The 19,299-nt window shown below is 44.0% G+C and overlaps 1 protein-coding gene across 1 annotated transcript in view; it reads left to right on the top strand.

The window, feature by feature from the left end:
• The window catches only part of LOC147012762 (voltage-dependent P/Q-type calcium channel subunit alpha-1A-like), a gene marked incomplete at its 5' end in the record, with an annotated part of 328,227 nt that overhangs the window by 157,868 nt on the left and 151,060 nt on the right, over positions 1 to 19,299 (top strand). The window contains 10 exons of the mRNA XM_085853452.1: positions 469 to 581; positions 1,578 to 1,690; positions 4,746 to 4,877; positions 6,008 to 6,080; positions 8,072 to 8,189; positions 8,462 to 8,529; positions 12,122 to 12,228; positions 13,274 to 13,518; positions 14,148 to 14,504; positions 14,666 to 14,771. Coding sequence (XP_085709578.1) covers positions 469 to 581; positions 1,578 to 1,690; positions 4,746 to 4,877; positions 6,008 to 6,080; positions 8,072 to 8,189; positions 8,462 to 8,529; positions 12,122 to 12,228; positions 13,274 to 13,518; positions 14,148 to 14,504; positions 14,666 to 14,771 — 1,432 coding nt within the window. The remainder of the gene's footprint in view (positions 1 to 468; positions 582 to 1,577; positions 1,691 to 4,745; positions 4,878 to 6,007; positions 6,081 to 8,071; positions 8,190 to 8,461; positions 8,530 to 12,121; positions 12,229 to 13,273; positions 13,519 to 14,147; positions 14,505 to 14,665; positions 14,772 to 19,299) is intronic.

Genomic DNA, 19,299 nt, shown 5'->3' with positions numbered 1-19,299 from the left:
TTGACCTATTGACCTAAAATGACCTCAAAAACAATGTTTCCATCTTTTGACGAGCTCTATCAGTTGGTTTAGAATTGCGACATGTAGGTGACTGACAGACAAACAGATAATCACACTCAGAAAATGAATATACTTACAAATCTTTCATTTCACAAATAAAAATACACAAATTAGAAGGGAGGACAATGGGAAAGAGAAAACAAGGTACTGCAGGTGTGGGGAGAGAAGGGAAAGGAAGCTTGGATGATATTGGGGGGAGGAGGGGACGATCTGAAAGATCGGGCATGTATGTATGGTGCAGATGTTGGGGAGTATAGGGGACGGGGACGGGGGAGGAAGGGCATAAAAATTGCACCATATTTGCATACGTAATAAATATATGCCCCCAATTCTAATGTGTCATTATGGTGACACTGAATTCCTGAGCAATTGTGCATCATTCTCTTTTCTGTGATGCTTGTGTTCCAGGCCAGGCCGAGTTTGTGTTTCTGGGCCTGTTTCTCATGGAGATGGCGCTCAAGATGTACAGCTTGGGCACACGGAAATACTTTCACTCATCATTCAACTGCTTTGACTTTGGAGTGAGTTGCCATGTTGCGAACTGCAGGTTCAACCTTTTGAAAGCTACCATTGAGACAAATGTGCAAAAAAAATGTTTTCGTGGGCTCCATGTCGGTATTTTCCAAATCATTATCATTCGGTCACAAAACAAACAAGACTGAGTCTCGCCAGGGCATTTGTCCAGGTGACTCCTTTCACACAAGCCACTGAGTGTGACCCCCTTATACTTTAATAAACATGTTATTATAAATTGGCATTTGTATTTCGAATCTAAAATTCATATTCTGATTTAATTGCAGCCCAAAGCTCTGTGTGTGTGTGTGTGTGTGTGTGTGTGTGTGTGTGTGTGTGTGTGTGTGTGTGTGTGTGTGTGTGTGTGTGTGTGTGTGTGTGTGTGTGTGTGTGTGTGTGTGTGTGTGTGTGTGTGTGTGTGTAATGGAATTATTTTTTATATGTCTTCGAATGAACTATCTAATTGCTGACAGACACTCAGGAATAGACATGAACTTGGACATAATCCACACACCCTTATAAAACCAACTTGTGGTTAAATTAGACATTAAATTGTGATTACTGAAATCACCAACTTTGTCAGATTGTGCCCAAGTCCAGCCAGGCAGACCACCGGCTAGCTAGATGAGCCCATAGGTCTTGCAGCATACCTCAACCCACTGTTGATGCAGACAAACTCAAACAATTAAATTCAAGGGACAAAGCAACTTGTCATGAAGTCAGACATAAAAATGTTATGGTTAAATTATATGAATTTGCCAAACTGTGCCTCAAGCTGTTTGTGGCGCAATATTAAAGTGGACTGCTTGGGGGCACTACACACACACACACACACACACACACACACACACACACACACACACACACACACACACACACACACACACACACACACACACGGATATTCCGTTCTTTCGGGAATGGATGAGGCTAATAACAACTGTGTAAAGCATTAAGAGTTGATAAAAAATGCTTTGCTGCAATTCCTTGTGTATGCTGTTCAGGTCATTTTGGGCAGCATCTTTGAGATCATCTGGTCATTGTTTCAGCCAAGTACATCCCTCGGTCTACGGGTGCTCCGTGCTTTGAGGCTTCTTCGTATCTTCAAAGTCACAAAGTGGGTCTCATTTCACACTCACGAAATGTTTAATTAAAGGGAATTTGTGGTCGTACTGTATCGGTGTAAAACCATACCTGCTAAATCACCATAGTCTGAATGTCAGTGGTCTGTGTGTCGGTGAATGTGTGAGTCTGCATAAAGATCTACTATAATATAGTTTGTTAATTTTCCGATCGACTGTAAGCAACAGTATATAACCCGGTGATGCATTCCATTGTTTAATGCTCCCTCTTGTTTCTATGGATGTAATCATCAAAATATCCTAATCTGGTGGCTCCACTTTTTCCAGTCCATATTGTGACAGTTCTCTGAAACCGTCACTCCCCAAGGCAATACGACATATAGCAGTTCCCGCGATAGTTATTTCATTAGTATTCCTTCCAGATAGTCCTTCCCTTATGTATAGTGGATTTATGGATTATATGTGTTGCACGGGCTTTAGGTAGGTTTTCCACCCCCCCTTCTTTACTTATTTTGTTTCGCTGCACACACAAGTCTCCTTCACACAAGTCAAAGACCAAATCAACAGGCAGTCATTAACATATATGCACCAAAACCATTCAAATCACTTGCCATAACTCAACGGACATTTCACCTCAGCCCTCACCATACACAAGCCACATCGTTTGTCATGTTAGTACAAACAATATTTCATGCACCAACAAGACTCCTTCATTGTAATTGCCGCACTATAGAACCACAACTCAAGTTTGATTACATTTGCCATTGATGCCATAACCACAACCAATGATGCCAACTACAATCACCATGAACAACCATGCCATAGCTCACCACGACGCTGATGCTGCCATCTCTCAACCACAGTCACCACTGACGACTGCCACCACCTTTTGGGACTGACAGGGACTGTGGGAGTGCAGCAAGCCATTACTGATGCTTGAGTCTGGACATACAGATCTATAGCTGTGTGTGTGTGTGTGTGTGTGTGTGTGTGTGTGTGTGTGTGTGTGTGTGTGTGTGTGTGTGTGTGTGTGTGTGTGTGTGTGCGTGTGTGTGCGTGCATTAGATTCCATTTGACGTCATGTCGGTATCCCTAAAGCTCCACTCAATTGTGGTCCCCATTGCATGTTCAGTGCACGTTCACTGCCAGAGAATGCAACCAAATAATAAGTGCCATGTTAATCACAGTTCTTGACCGCAGAGGAGAACACAGAGCGAATGGGGCCATTTTCACTGCCGAACCCTCACATGGGTGGAGTCAGCACTGTGATAATCGACTGTGCATCAATGGGGGCACTGAAAAACACCCATCACTCTGCCTGGTCCGATGCCAAACTCCTTCCCTGCATGGGGATTATATAAGTGTCATGCGTTTTTGGTTCTTGGCATTCTTGGCATTTTGTGGGTCAGTGCATTCTTGGTCGGTTCATGGTTCAATAAATGGAGCTTGGCAGAGCAGTGGAACGGAGCGAACAGGTCAGAACAGAGTGAACAGGTTGGAACAGAGCGGAGAGGTCGGAATGAAGTGAACAGATGGAAGGGAGTGGAATGGAGTCCACTGAACGGAGTGCTGGATGAGTGAGAGAACCAGGCACCAGGCTGAGTACAGTTATTACAGCAGTCGCAGCAACATTTACAGACTTCCTTACTCTTCACTATTAAGCTATCTTCTCACACATTATTTTCTTCCCTTTCCGTCTCGTCTGCTGTGGACGCATGTCAGTAAAAAGAGCATCAGAAATGATCAGGGTCCACTGATCAACATCTGTTATAGTTTCCTCTCTGCACATCACTTGCCTATCATTCGCACATCACCGCACCCTCGTTTTTCACCTCCTTCAACCATGCACCTTAGATGTATTCAGTATTCCTCCTCCTTCCCCCTCTTGAACAACTGGGTTTGTGCAGGTCTGTCAACCTCACCTGGTAATTAAGAGGTCACAAACACCTCATACTTTTCTTATCTTTCTGGACTATTTTAATTTTCATCGAGAGTGCTTCTGATGGTGCCTGTCATGTTAGTACAAATAAGATTGTGTCAGGATGACAACGGTATCGCTCTGCCCTATATCACTCTTTTGTAAATAACTGCATTTCCTTTGCTGCACCTCACCCATCCTTACTTTCCCTGCTCCACGTATTTTCTTTTGTAATAAACCTCTTGCGTATTGTGCCACATACCTTTCCTCACCCTTTCTAATAATAAAATTGCTTGCATTTTATATGTACCCAGCTCGTCATGTGTATTCCTCCATTGATCCAATATCGTCCGCACGTAGTATTAGCCGGAAAGTTCTACCCCATGTAATTTCCTCTATTATCCAGCGTACGGTCACTGTATTGATCGGCAATAATCTGAGTGTGTGCTGAGGGCATGAAACCCGCTTGGTGCAGTCGTCCAATGGTAATGTAACCACGTGAAGTATTAACATCCTGCCAGTATTGGCAGTAGCCTGGTGTTGGCTTCGTGATTCAGATGGCTGGCTTGGGATCTTGGGGTCCTGAGTTTGAGCCCCGTCAGCTGCTGAATCAACACCAGGTGGGGTTGACTCAGACTGTCATGCTTCTGAGGTCGGCAAAATGAGTACCAGTGTACTGGTACAGGGAAACAGCATCAGTGGCATAGTTGCGCCCCACCCAAATGATAGCTACTCGGCAGCCAAGCTGCCATATGCAAAAAGAAGAAGGATTGGCAGTGCCAATCAGCATTTGTGGTTGCATAACAACTCACCAGGCTGTGGAGTTATCCACAGCTGGTGGCCTCAGGACTTACTGTTTGGGAGGAACTCGAGTGCTTCCCCTCATGGCAAGCCTTGAACCCCAGGTCGCATCAACATATTTATTTGATTCTCACATCAACGCTGATTTTCATCATTTCTCTATCCAATCATACGGATTCTTCTTTATGTTCCTGAATGTTTTTGCTGCACTTGTAGTCTCATCGATCTGGCTCCCATTCTTTAATTTCTTTCTCTTTAACTCCATCACGCATTTTAATTCTTCATCCTCCCTCTCGACCTTCAATATCACATCTGATTTTCATATGTTGTTGACCTTATTTTTCCTTGTACCCCCCCATAATCTGCTGCAGATATTGGTCTTCTTTGCGCAATCTCGTTGTCTCTCTCCTCAACTCCATGAAGTCGATTGTGTCTCTTCTCTTTCTGCTGTTCCTGTTTATTGTCGTGTTTGCTCTCCTCGGCATGCAGCTCTTTGGAGGCCTGTAAGTGCATTTTTTGAAGTGTTGCTTTCTTTTGTTGGTCCTCGAGTTTGGTTCCTCACCTCCCAGTCTTAGGTCGAAAGGACGAGTTTGGTTGGTCATAGAACAGGGAAGTAGATCTTATTTTAAGTGAACTATAATACTGTAATTGTCTTGCAATGCTCCCTTGAGGAACATTTGCAGAAACAAGGGCCAGAGAGGAATCTCAAGAACATTATAGGATGACAATTAGGACAATTTCAATGAAAACTGTCCCTAAAGACTGTCATAATGGGGAAGAGCTGAGTGCTAAATATTGTCAAAAATTGATACATGGAACATTTTTGATCTGGTTTTATCGTCCAAAACACAAAAATAAATCAGATTCAAACAGGTTTTGACCAAAGTTGTGATTTTTGCCCCTGTTTGTACAACCGATGATTTACTCATTGAGATGAACAGCTTTTGTCACTTCTTATGAATTGGAATCATGTTCATGGCTTTACATGTGGAAAACATGCAAAAGTAAGGGATTTTTTTGAATGTAGAATCGAGGCTTGTGGAAGAGTGAGTGCACGGAACGGATTAGGATGTAATAGACAAAAACATGACACAAAACACACATGCAGGGGGGTGGACAAGATGGATACAGAGGATGCATGAGGTGGGCAAGATGGCATATACAGAAGGAAACTCCAAGGAGGGAAAACTAGAAAATTGGAAGGAGGATCGATTTGGGTGGGGTTTACAAGGGTAAAAAAAAATCATGCTTTTGGATTCGGGATGATCTGAGATGGTGGTGAACAGTGGTCTTCAGGATCTGGAGATATGTCAGATATAAGGGATATTAAGAATGTCAGTTGGAATGACCTGTTTATCATGACTTATTCCTGGTTTTCCAAGAAATAAATGAGCCAAACTTAGCTTTCTGTCTGCATTTGTTGGCTGCATTGACGAAAGCAATAAATTGACTTTCCAAAGCTCCATTTCAACCAATGATGTTTTTTTTCTACAGTGAAGCAGCAAACGTTGAAATCCCAAAGAAACAAGGTGTATTGGTACCAATGTTATTTCAGCAAAGCAGACTTAACAGTTTGACTGCACAACCACTTCAACTGCCATGGACAACTGAACTGTATTCATTTTCATGCCAGGTTCACTTTTGAAGATGAGCCACGAGATACACACTTTGACACATTTCCTGCTGCTATCATGACAGTGTTTCAAGTAAGACCAGATAACATCTGATTTTGCCTTTTTTTTTCTCTGTCTCTCTGTCTGTATGTCTCTGTCTCTGTCTCTGTCTCTGTCTCTGTCTCTGTCTCTGTCTCTCTCTCTCTCTCTCTCTCTCTCTCTCTCTCTCTCTCTCTCTCTCTCTCTCTCTCTCTCTCTCTCTCTCTCTCTCTCTCTCTCTCTCTCTCTCTCTCTCTCTCTCTCTCTCTCTCTCTCTCTCTCTCTCTCTCTCTCTCTCTCCCCCCCTCTCCCTGACTTTTTTGGTGAGCATCACCACGGATTATGGCTCACACGGTAAAACCGCATAATCCACAAAGAACAACCATCTGAAAGCCACCAAAACAATTGTTCCTACTAATGCAAACCATTCAACCAGAAGGCAAGTGATCTGACCAGTGGGAAAATCGAAACGTCAGAAGTGTGACGAGCACTCCGCTGATCCCCATTGGACAACACTCCACACCAAAGCATCGCTTCCAACACAGAGGCTTCAGCCCGGTGACTCTGTCAAAGAAACAAAGATTATATGGTCATCATCAGTTTAACATCAAACAGAACCACCGATCGGATTTTGGGCTCTTTTTTTTTTCTTCTGGATTTTTTTTTTATCATATGTGATCTGGTGTTATATGTGTGTGGCCTGAAATCCAGATCGGTGGTTCCATTTGATGTTTCACTGACGATGACCATATAATCTCTGTTTCTTTGACAGTCACCGGGCCGAAACCTCTGTGTTTGAGGCGAGGCTTTGGTGTGGACTGTTGTCCAATGGGGTCAGTGGAGTGCTCGTCACACTCCTGATGTTTTGATATATATATATATATATATATATATATATATATATATATATATATATATATATATATATATATATATATATATACATACATACATATGTATATGTTGTAAGATTGGGGCAGTTGGGATTATACATTTTTAAAGAAGAATAAGTCGGCACTTACAAGCAAAAGTTAACCACATCTACTCCACTGATTTGAACAATAAGCAAGAGCAGACCCAGTCTCAGATGACATTTAACCAGCTTCACAGCAGGCTTCCTCAGGCCAATAGACCCCGAGCCTCAGCATTTACGATACGACCACTCATTTCCGGTCTTGTCAGTGCTCGACGTCAAATGGAGTGCTTTAAAAATAATTTGCAAAAGCAAAAAGAAACGTCAAATCACATCATTGAAGGGGTGCTCTGCTCTATTTTTTTGTTTTTAATCACACGTGATCTGGTGTTGTATGTGTGTGGGTGAGCACGTGTGTGCACAACGTAACACAAAGTTTTTAACATGCAGGTTTGAAGAACACGCCTTAGTTACCTCCACCACCGAAGGTGGCTGGAGGTTATGTTTTCACCCCTGTCTGTCTGTTTGTTTGGCTGTGAGCAGGATATCTCAAAAAGTTTGTGGATGGATTCGGACAAAATTTGGTGAAGAGGTTGGATGTCTGATAAGAACGAATTGATTCTGTTTTAGTGAAGAACTGGATCCGGATATACCAGTATTTTTATTAGTTTTCGGGGTCATTCTTCACCATTGAGGGATGGCGCCAAAAACGATTGACAGCATGATATTTCCAAGAGTTGTGGACGAGTTATGACAAAACATGGTGTGGTAGATGAGTTGGTGAGGTGACAAGAACAAACCGATTAGATTTGGTTCAGGTCCAGATCCAGATCCGGCCTATGGAGTGGGATGCAAAACCTAAACTGTGCAGCCTTGCGGAGGAACGTGCGCTCTATCGAGTGTCATTCTAGTTGTTGCTCTTACTTTCAACTCTTGAGAGAGAATCTTCCTCTCGCTCTCTATCTATATCTCTTTCTTATTCTATCTCCAAAATACAGCTTTGATCATTAATAAAGGATTATTTTTATTTTGTCCAAGTTATTGTAAAACTAAAGAAGATTAAGACTCTTATAGCCAATGCTTCGACACATAACCCTAATTGTTCCTTTTTATTTTCCCCATTCTCCACCAGATCCTTACAGGAGAAGATTGGAACATAGTCATGTATGATGCCATTGTATCACAGGGAGGTGTCAATCGAGGAATGTTTGCCTCGTTTTACTTCATTGTCCTGACACTCTTTGGAAACTGTATCCTCTCTGAGCTTTCGGACTCTCTCGGAAATATAGAGCAATCATGTATAACAATGTGCAATGGATAGACATGAAGAAACATAGATGCAGAACTCATTAACAGATGGTCATTCTTCAGCATGGCAGTCAAGCACACATATGATTGATAACCAATTCTGATATCTTAAACATATGTTATTAACTAACCATCAACCATCAAGACAGTACAGAGATTGTATGGAATTGTTTGCCTATAAATGATCATCATTCCTTGATAAACTAACTAACAGACACACTTCTCAATGTATTTCTTGCCATCGCTGTAGACAACCTAGCCAATGCTCAGGAACTCACCAAGGTTTGTTCCTTTGAGGTCTGAGGCCATAATGACATGATTATATCAACTGTAATAGTGGGATATTTTGCAGATGACAGCTTTTAACATAGAAGCAACAATTGTAAACATGAAGACATTTGATGACATCACATGAGATGACTGTGTTGTCCATTTTTCTAGTTTGCCATTGGTAGGTCAGGAGAGAAGGGAAGTGGAGTGTTAAGTCTGGGAAAATTGTGTCTTCTCTTGCCTGAGCCCCTGTCTTTCTGTTACTGATCCCGCGTTGATGTGATTGGTCAAGTTGACCATGGTACTTGGATATTGTCAGGTCTTCTTGAATGTGAGCTTGGATGTGGACTTCATTGTCAAAGCTGTTACAAATACTTAACTGTTTAACCTATGAGGTGATTTGAAAAGAGCTCTACTCATGACTTTAGGATAAAGGTTAGGTATTTGAGTAAACATTTGCAGACGAGAATGGCACTCGATGGAGCACGTACCTCCGCCATGTAATGCCTGATCCACGAGAGCATTTAGGGCCAAATATATTTTTGAAATATCATGCTATATATCGTTTTTGGCCCCATCTCTCAATGTTGAAAAATCACTTTAAAAATTAAATTATTCTATCGTCAGATATCATCACATATCTACCCATGCTTGGCTTTGAGTAGTGACAAGGTTCAGTGCAGCGTGATAGTTTGTGGAGCCTAAACTGGGTAGTTTTGAGTGGTCAGGTTATTTATTCTCTGGTGCCTCGAGTTGATGTTGTCTAACTCCTTCTAGGACATTGCTAGGGAAGAGATTAATTAATTTACAGTTGTTTTCTGAATCACTTATTTCATTTGTTTGGTGTAATAGATGTACCCTGGTATTTTTACATTAACTTTGAGTGCTGGTTTTGAAACTTTTTGGCCAGAAGAGCAACTAGTTCTGTTTCATTGGTCTTTATCAGTATGGTGGTGATGCTGTTGTATTGTGTGACCCTTGCTGTGTGCAAATCTGGCAGTCACCTTTTGATGTCAAGTATGGGCTAGTCAAGTTGGTTATGAGGAAAAGTTTGTAGGGTGGACAGAGCTTCTTTTTTCGGAACTTGCTTTTGATATTCAGGCTTATGGAAGAGCAGAACAGCAAGGGGGCAAAGTGTCAAGAGACAAAGTATGTATGGTGAAAGGGAAACAGGACAATAATGTGCAGGAGCATCACAACATAATGAGAAGAGCTGCTGGTGAAAGGGGGCATGGTGTCAGCTGGTGCAGGCAAAGCTCAGTGTTAGAAATGAGTCGACCATGAGTTGGTGGTTGGCAGAAGAATTTTGAAGTTCTTGATAGAGGAGCATGCTTCATTCATTGTTGAGACGTTGGTTCAGGTTTCTCATTCTTTCCATGTTTTGGAGCAGGTTGGATGCAAACATAGAGTCCATTAGGCCATAACAGGGGAAACACTAAATGCAATTTAAAATGAAGTCTCAGGTGCTTGTGTCACCTGTGGTTGTAACAGTTTCCCTTTCCGGAAATGAATTTGTGAGCCAGTTGCCTTTTTGTTGTTTGTTATTTCCCCCCAGGTTTATTTCAGTTTGTTGAATTCTAATGTTCAAGTACTTAATGATGCCCCATCTGCTGACTTTTTGAACTCTTTAACCGATTGGATTCCAGCTCAGTATAATTATCGTAAAGAGATCTCGTCAAAGGGACATCAAGATAACACCTCACTGCTTAAAAAATTACAGTTTGAACAATAAAACAACACTATGTAGAAATAAAACAGCAAATAACGCCAATGTGCAGAGGTATCTGGATGTCGGACCAGATGGTGCACAAGTATTGCACTTCTCTTTAAGTTTAAGCTGTCTAGTCTGAAATTGTTTCTCAACCCCACTACAAATTGTAAGAATAGAGCTTTGTAGGCCGGGTGTTGCATCAATGAGTGAGCGGTCCCTCGGATGAGTCGTAAAGTTGGAGACCCATCTGCTGGCATTGACGACTGTTTGATCTTAAAAATACCACGGTGTCTTTTGACAAAGAAGAAGTGTGAAGGTCATCAAGACCCTGGCCAAATTCCATATTTCTGCTGTAAATATCTCCACAATGTGCAGAGGTATCAGGATGTCGGATACAAATACTATCTCAATACAAATACTGCATACCCCTTCTTCAATACCATCCCAATACCCAGCACCCCTTTCCCAATCAGTAATCCCAACTCTGACTTGTGGATTATATTATCCTCAACCCTGAGGGATTGCTGATAGATCTTTATGGAGTTCAACACCTGAGCTGGGACTCTCGCCTCCTCACCCGCATTGGACCAGTTTCTCATGGCAGAGTCTGAAGTGACACCAAAAACAGCACAACACAGGACTAACAAAGCATAATTTGATACTCTCTGTTGTATATTCAATTTTGAAGCACATTTTTGCACGTGTCTTTACATAATATCAATCGCATTTCTCCTGAGATCTCATTAGAAATGCAAAGGAAATGGTGGTAAGGGGCATTGAGGTGTCGGGATTCATCCTGCATAATTCAAAGTGGTGAATTACAAATGATGCATTATGCAACACCCTGTCTACAGTGTGAAAAAGGTTTTCTTTGCATGTGTACGAGTTGTAACAACATTCGACAACAAAAGGGCACCAGTCCTGATAACCAACTAACCATTCATTTCACACCATCAGGCACACAGGGCTGTCAAGGCAGTTTCATTGGCTCAGTGGCACAATCATGGACCATTCGCCACTCTGACACAGGATAATTATCGAATGGTTTATTTTTCCCAGAACTGGTACTCATTTTGCCAACCTCTGGATGATGAGTTGAATCAACCCACCCAATGATGTTTATTGCATTACAGGGGCTTGAACTCAGGACTTTAAGATCTAAAGCCATCAGCATTAACCATTAAGCCACTATAACTCCTGATAAACTCCTATTCTATTATTTTCTTGAAAAACAAATAACAATTTATGTGATTTTAAACTTTTTTAATGCAATTCTGAAATGCTCCGTCCTCTTGACTACTCATCTTTACAATGGCCAACATTATTTACTACCCCATGAGTGTACCATATGTGATCTCTCATATTTGATATCATCCGAAATTATACAAACAAAATAATTCATAAATTTCTGGTCAATCAAAACAAGCTTGAAGAAGTTTACCAACATTTGGCAGCACAGTCAGTATAAAATAAGGATGATCTGTCAAGCTAACTCAACCCTTTGATCACACTCATCAATTGCTCACTGTCATTGTAACTGCAAAATATTAACGTGGTAGAACAAAACCATGTTGCGAGTGCAATACACAAAACCACTAAGTACAATTCATGAAACCATGTAGTGTTCCCCCTGTTATGGCCTAGTGAACTCCTCATTTGCATACAGCCCTCTATTGTAACATATGATGAGCCATCTCAGATTCTGTCGTGCTGAATATGCTTCAGTGAAGCATATAATTGTGAGATGTTTCAACAGTTGCTTCTACCTGTAGCACTTGAAACTCATTGGGCTAAGGGCATTTGGCACATCTTATGTTTGGAAAGCATTGCTTTGCCATGTGTTGCACACTAACTGGTGCATTTCAAGTTGAGCAGTAAGACGTGTGTGAGCAGGATGAGGAGGAGGAAGAGGAAGCAGCCACACAGAAGCTGGCCATTCAAAAAGCACGAGAAGTGGCTGAAGTCAGCCCGATCTCAGCCGCCAACATGTCCATTGCTGCGTAAGAAATATGAAAGGCAGATTTAGTGTTTGAAAAGAGGGGAAGAGGTGGGGTGGGGGGCATGTAAATGTACTGGGCCAGATGCTTTGTTGCACTGAATTCTAGATGTGTTGCACTGATATACTCCATTTGAGACAAACACTTAAAAAAAATGTTTTGTTTTCAATGGATGCCTAATTGCCTAATTTCAATGGTTGATGAATGAGGGCTGGTTGGATGGCCTGGAGGGAGGCGCACTCATCTCTGAGCTGTGTAGCCTGAGTCTGAATCTCGGCTGAGTTATAACTTGATCACCGTGGTGTTTTGCATGCAGGGCGATTCATCAATGTGTGTGCCATCCGTGGTTGGACGTTAAACTTGGCGCCCCTCTGCCAGCATCAGTTGGTGGATGTTAAAAATCCTATGGTGTTTTTCGCGATGAGTAGGCCATAATTGCCCGCACCCTGAACAACTTACAAATTCCCACCCTGACTTCCATTGACTGGGAGGGCAACGACAAACCAAACCAGTGTAATCCTCGCCTTGAGCCTGCTTTGGCAGCACTGAACCTACCTTCCGGCAGAACACCAGAAAGAGAGAGAATTCATAAATTAGGATTGAAGAAAGTTTTCTTCATCAAAAATGACACTTAAAGACCTCTCTGTTGCAATATATATATATATATATATATATATATATATATATATATATATATATATATATATATATATTTCGAGAGAAGTGGGGAGTTGGGACTAGTAATAGAAATGTGTTAAGAAAATGGAAGAAAGAAAATAACAACATTGAGAAGGAGGGGGAAGAAAAAGGAAAGGAAATTGGTATGACAGGGGAGCAAGTTGACTTAAAGGCAATGACATTGGCTTGATGGAGGTGTCAATTGTGAGGAGGACCTGGGATAGTGGGGGATGGGGGGTCAAAACACCACAGTTTTTGCGTATACACCATATGTAATTGGCCCCTTGTGTTAAGCTTTGAGGAATTATTTAAATCTGATGTGATGTATTTCTTAAATTATGGAACATCATTGCGGTGATGTCTTTGTCAGGAAGGAGATGCGCCAAAACAAGCCGCGCACTGTGTGGGAGCAGCGCACCAGTGCGCTCCGGAGGCAGAATCTGCGTGCTAGTGCTGAGGCACTTTACGGGGAGCTTGCTGCATCTGCATTCGCACTGGGCTATCGAGGGAGTTTGGACAGTGCACGACACAGCACACCCGGCACACCATGCATACACCTTGACCGGCCAATTGCTTCTGAATCGTTGCGCCGGAGGAGCACAGAAGAACTGAAAGGTGATGTTCAAGAATGGCTGTACTCTCCTTAAATGGTGTGATTCTTCGGAGCAAGTCAAGAAATGCTCAAAAAGCTTACATAAGAAGATAATTCAATTATCACTTGGTTTCGAGACTTTTAAGGGCGAATAAATATGCTCGAGAGCCTGCGTATGCAGCACATACTGTAGCTGTGGATAACATAATTTGCTGGGGGTGCAATTGTGCTGCTGATGCAGTGCCCTCTGTAGGTTAAAGCAAGAATTTGTAATTGCTTCATGGTGCTGGTGATAACTCGTGTACTCTACACAAAACACATGTTGGGATATTTAATGCCTAACTACTAATGGAGGATGGAACACCAAATTTAACGTCCATCCGAGGGACGACGCATACATTCATGCCTTGCTCTGCCTGCGAAACAGCAGCGTACCATTTCAGAGCTTCGAGCTGTGTGTGCATACTCTCGGCTATCCTGACAGTTATTCGTGAAGCTTTAAATCAATGATAAGCACAACCAATCTGGAAGGAATAGGATAACTGCATTTTGTGGAAGTGGAAGTATTATCCAATATTGTAATTTCTTATTTCTAATGCTCTCTTCCAATCCTCACCACCTTTCCCACCCACACCTGTACACTCACATCCAGGGGAGCGAAAGTGTCTTCTTCGATCGCCATGCATGAGTCCTGCTCTCATCCGTGCTGAGCCTCAAATAGCAGACCGGAAAGAATGCCACAGTCAAAACCATAGTCCAGGCAGTCAGAGTGGGGGTGAAAGTAGAAGCGAAAGCACAGATAGAGGTGAGTCTGAAGTCAATAATGGACTTCAGGCCCCACGTGAACCAAGAAGATTCCGGCACACTGTGAAAATATGCCGTACAGCAATGATGGGGGACGACACGGATGTGAAAGGGTCTGGACATAGCCATGTGGACCCTCTATCTGGTCTTGTTAACATCCCTGTCACATTAACAGCTCCTTCGGGCGAGTCGGTTCAGTTACAAGGTGATTATTTGACTTTGACTGCACCGTTTGATTTGTTTCATTCCTCACTCACATTTGACTTTGTGACATAAAACGAGACAATGAAATGTGTTCATCAAAATACCAAATGCATGGTACTCTTTCTTTCTTCACTGTGTTGCCGTGACGCACTCCTTCTACAGATCCTGACATGCTTCCTGACAAGCTTGAGCAGATTTCATCGGATCAAAAATGCTCCAAACTGATCCTCCCTTTCAGCTCGATGTTTATATTCGGCTCCAATAACCCGTGAGTTTACCCATCCACTTCGCTTCAAATGAGGAATGAAGTATCATTTATCATTTGTGACTCGGACAGATATAAATCAACTACGTTGATATCTTTGGCATTTAAAGAAAGCAGTGAGGTGCACTAACATTGTGTTGCGGCATTTCGACTGCAAACTCCCGACGGTGTTGAAGTCGTTCACCTTGTGACCCAATTTGTTGGAATACTGCTCAGCATGTCGAAATAAAGGTGAAAGTATGCCGTACTCTGCGGTACCTTTAGGGTTGTTGCACAAACATGTTAAAAATAACAGTAGCTAATTGTTGAAAGCCATGACAACGGAAGGACACTTGTCAAAGTAACCATCAAATAAGATGATAATGATTCAAACAATCATCAACGGTTCAAGTCAATCCAAATTGATTACTATTTTTTTCCCAATAACATTCATGTTTTGACAAATAGTTTTACCATGTAGAGGTACGACAGAATATACCATATAAATGTGCACCAGAGGGGTGGAGTGGCGACCCGTCCAGGATTGTGCCCAATAGCCAAGGAGACTGCTAAGGCAGCACCGACGCTCTGCACAGAGTGTGATCCCAATGGATATGTGGTTGGGAAAGGATTTTGGAGTGGCGGGAGTGGGCAGTGTGTGTAAGCAGGTTTACAGTATCATCTCCAGAAGTCAATTGTGTATTCACTGTTGATTGTGATTCATTCGACAAGTTATCAAATCTTACACACTTATTGAGATAATTTTTGGACATGGTATCAAATTTTGGACTGTTTTGTGGAGTGTGGCTTCAAGAGCTTGTGCAAGCCTCCACTCTGCAAAGCAGGCATGGGTCTACCACTGGGGCCTGAGGGCCTGTTGCCTCTATTCCAACTTTTTTTTTTTTTACAGAACCAGCAAATTAGCCACCCCTCATTTGTAAAAAAACAACAACAATCAAAAACTACGACATTAGATCACTCCGCCCCCCAACTCCCCACTGTTTTCTTCACAAAAGTCAATGATCCATGCAGCCAATTATGATATTTGGAACATCGACAATGCAGAAGGCCAAAGCGTTCTATAAAATAAATGAAAAGCTGCACAAAATCTACTTCATCTGCATTATGCGAATTAAGAATCCACATCCTGATCAGTTTTAAAAACTGGCCAAAGGGAATAGAGTGGGAGCGAAGTTATTTTTATTTATTTGTTTCTTTCCTTTATTTTGTTTGCCAAAAACTCTACGCACCACATAGTGAGCACTTGGCAAACAGCATAAAGGTATCAAAGCGCGTTTATGAACGTCATTTTTTATTATAAACTGGTATATAAATACGTGTCAAAAAGATGGGTTGGAGTCGTTTGATTCGAAATATTCAAGGAGACTGAAAGATATGATGTTTTGAAGCAAGAAAAACGTTATGATATTTTAAAACACTACATGTACAAATGTTACCCTATTTTCTTTATCTTCTGGGACGTTTCGTTTTGATGGTACAGCCTTGTGAGAGTGCCACAGTCTGAAGCCTTGGCCTACTGTCATGTGTGCTTATGGTATGTATTGTTACGAATCTGGAAACCATGCGCACTCAACATGCAGGTCCCAAAGTTAGTTATGCCGGTAAGTACATGTGTAGTCAGGACCCCGTCCTTTTGTTTAGTGGGAGGATTAAATGTGTGCGTTGTGACGGCTAGTTAGGTTATTACATCTCATCTTACATCTATCATCCCATCTGCATGACCCAACCAGCCCATCATGCTCCATCACCGCCCGTTGGCAGCTCGTACCTTGATTTGCCGAGAAGGGGCCTCGCGGTTCTGGTCCTCGGGCCCCACAAATGATAGTTTTTGTACGGTGGGCCTTTCAGGGCAGACCCTCTTGCTCTGCGCGAGCGAGGCCACGTGGCCACGAAGAGAATATGGGGTCTCCTTGCAAGGGCCACGGCTCCAGCATGGTTCATATCCGAGTTTAGACGGGGTTTCACCCCCGGTAATCGATACATCGTAGCCGGGACGTCCTGGGCAGGCCCGCTCGACTGCATCTGAGCCGGAGTTGGTAGGTAGAAGTTGATACTCTACCGTAGCTGGTAGAGTGATCCGGTTTGGCCAGACATTCCGAGGGCGTGAATCCCCGGTAGCCAAGGCTCCGTGGTTACTTAGGTATATTGGACCTAGACAATTAACCCGACGCCACGCGGTGTAGATATTGGCTTTTCTCGGTCGATTAATCGACCTGCCGGCTCGCAGAGTTATCCGAGTGATGGCCTACAATTCCGGGGAGTCTGGTGGGAGACGGCGTAAACTTCCCCACCTAGCGGTCGTTCTCGCCACCGACCCCCGCCCCCAACAATTTCGTACTCAAGAGTGTGATTCGAACTCCATGCCTCCAGAGAAATTTACGGATTCGGACCAGGGGTGTGTTTAACAACCCCCCCCCTCCAAATTAAAGAGCAGCTAAATTTTGTTTAATTCTCAGTATGGACCATGGCGGACCAAGAGAGACTGGAACAGGTGGGTTCAGAATTAATCTTAGAGGAACCCATGGCTCAGGACGACACCTTGCAGGAAGACCCTTCCCTGCAATCAAATCCAGGGGTGGCATTGGGGGGGGGCAGCAGTGCATGAGCTCCCCCCCGCATCAAATGCCCCCGATGGAGGACCGAACAATCCGTGTCAGATCTGCACCCGATCGTGGCGGATCGGCTTCGCAAAAGCCATTTGACGTGAGCCAATTGGTGGAAATACTGCAAAACATGGAAAACAGAATAAATGAGAACATGCAAGACATGGGAATGACCTTGCAAACACAAATGAAGGCGGGCCAGGAAGAAATGAAGGCCGAGTTGGTAAAGGTAAAGGTTGAAATGCAGGCCATGGATTGGAAAATGGCACCTGCACATGAAGAAATTACCGAGTCCAGGGGGAGTGTAACGGCTGTTCGGACCGCGATGCCGACGGGCGAGGTCGAGGCAACGAGTGACGACACGATAATTGGGGGAGAGACCGGTAAACTTGAACAGGGGATGACGGAAATAATAAAAGAGACGCAGAAACCAAAAGAGGGGGACAAAATGCACAAACTAAAGAGGAACACACACACGTAGAACTGGTGAGGGACATTGAGGTTGAGCGGGTGGAATGTCTCGAGACCCAATGCGAGGGTCAGATTAACCTCCCACAGGAACAAGGGGGGACGGTATGCTCCCTCGAGGCAGGCCGTGATGAGGTGAGTCTGGTAAGGCCGTATGAGGTCGAGTGGGTGCATGGTGCGAATGAGTACATGCCGAGCTTGGGGGGTATAGAAGCCCCAGGATCTCTTGTGTTCACCAAAGCACCCAGTACGAATGTCCCAGAGCATGTGTTGGAGCGTGTGAGTGATGCGAGTGACATGACATGTGTAAGTGCACATGAAAAAACGGGACACGGACCGATCCAGACGGGAGACGTGGGTCATGTAACGGACGTGTTGATTTTGGAGACCGCGTCGGCTCCGCGGGACGTTATGTGTGAGGTCCGTTCCGTATCTTGCGGATGGCCCAGGCACGCACGACTCCGTGATCGGGAGCCAGCGTTGAAACGTCCCGTGATTGGTATGAAACCACCACGTGGATGGCTAAAATGGCAGCAGTGGTGTGAATTTGGAAAGCACGTGGCCCCATGTGACCACGTGCACGGAGGCCGACATGACGCACGGAACAAGTCCCGGGGACGTCACAGCAAGCTTCGCAGGGTCCGTGTGCGAGTGACGTCATCAGTGGGGACCACGCGGCGCGAAGGCCACGTGAGTAACATGTGGCTCGCATGGGGAACACCGCGAAAGCGAGCGGTTGATGCGATCGACGGGGCGACGTTACGCTTTCGATTATCGCCCGAATGGAAGGGACATGCGAGTTGTAAACCGCCGCCCTGGCGAAGCAAGGTTCGGAGGGCCTTGCTCCGAGTACACGATGCCCCGCCGGGATGTAGCGAACATCCTCGTGCTTGGGCAGAGGAGCATTAGTTAGTAAGAAGGGTTTAGCGATAGATAGACCCGCCTCATGGGCATGAGCAGTCCTCTATGGGGCCTGGTGGGATCAGTTCGTGGGAATTTAGTTTAGAATTAGGTATGGATTGGAGACTTGGACAGACATGTACATGTAGTGGGGACGTAACTTTGTAATAGAATTAAATGGAACGTGCATTTAATTAGTATAAGGGATGACGGGGAGCACAAATTAGTTAGGGGGATGTAGTTGTGAGAGTGGTTGACGCACCTCGGGCTGGATCTCCAGTTCGTACCTCCAGGTGTGCCGGTGCTCCCTTCGAGGCTGTCTTTGAGTTCCGAGGGCGAGGTTCTGGCGGCGGGAGCCGCATCGATGCAACGGGAGCGGCCGTTCGTTGCTGCCTGCAACGGTGATGTGCGGTTCGGGAGCAACGGGAGCCGTGCCAGCTCTCGCACTGAGCTCTCGCGCTTCGGCTGCGCTCATGAGGCAATGCGCGCCTGTGGTGTTCGGGCAGTTTCAACGGGGAGTTGCGGCGAGCCCGTCGCGTTCAAGGAAGTCACGGTTCGCA

The sequence above is a fragment of the Eptatretus burgeri genome, chromosome 14 (genome assembly GCF_056783735.1).
Source record: "Eptatretus burgeri isolate ZD-2024b chromosome 14, Ebu_testis_v1, whole genome shotgun sequence".
Classification (NCBI taxonomy): domain Eukaryota; kingdom Metazoa; phylum Chordata; class Myxini; order Myxiniformes; family Myxinidae; genus Eptatretus; species Eptatretus burgeri.
This window is presented reverse-complemented; position numbering and strand designations above follow the sequence as displayed.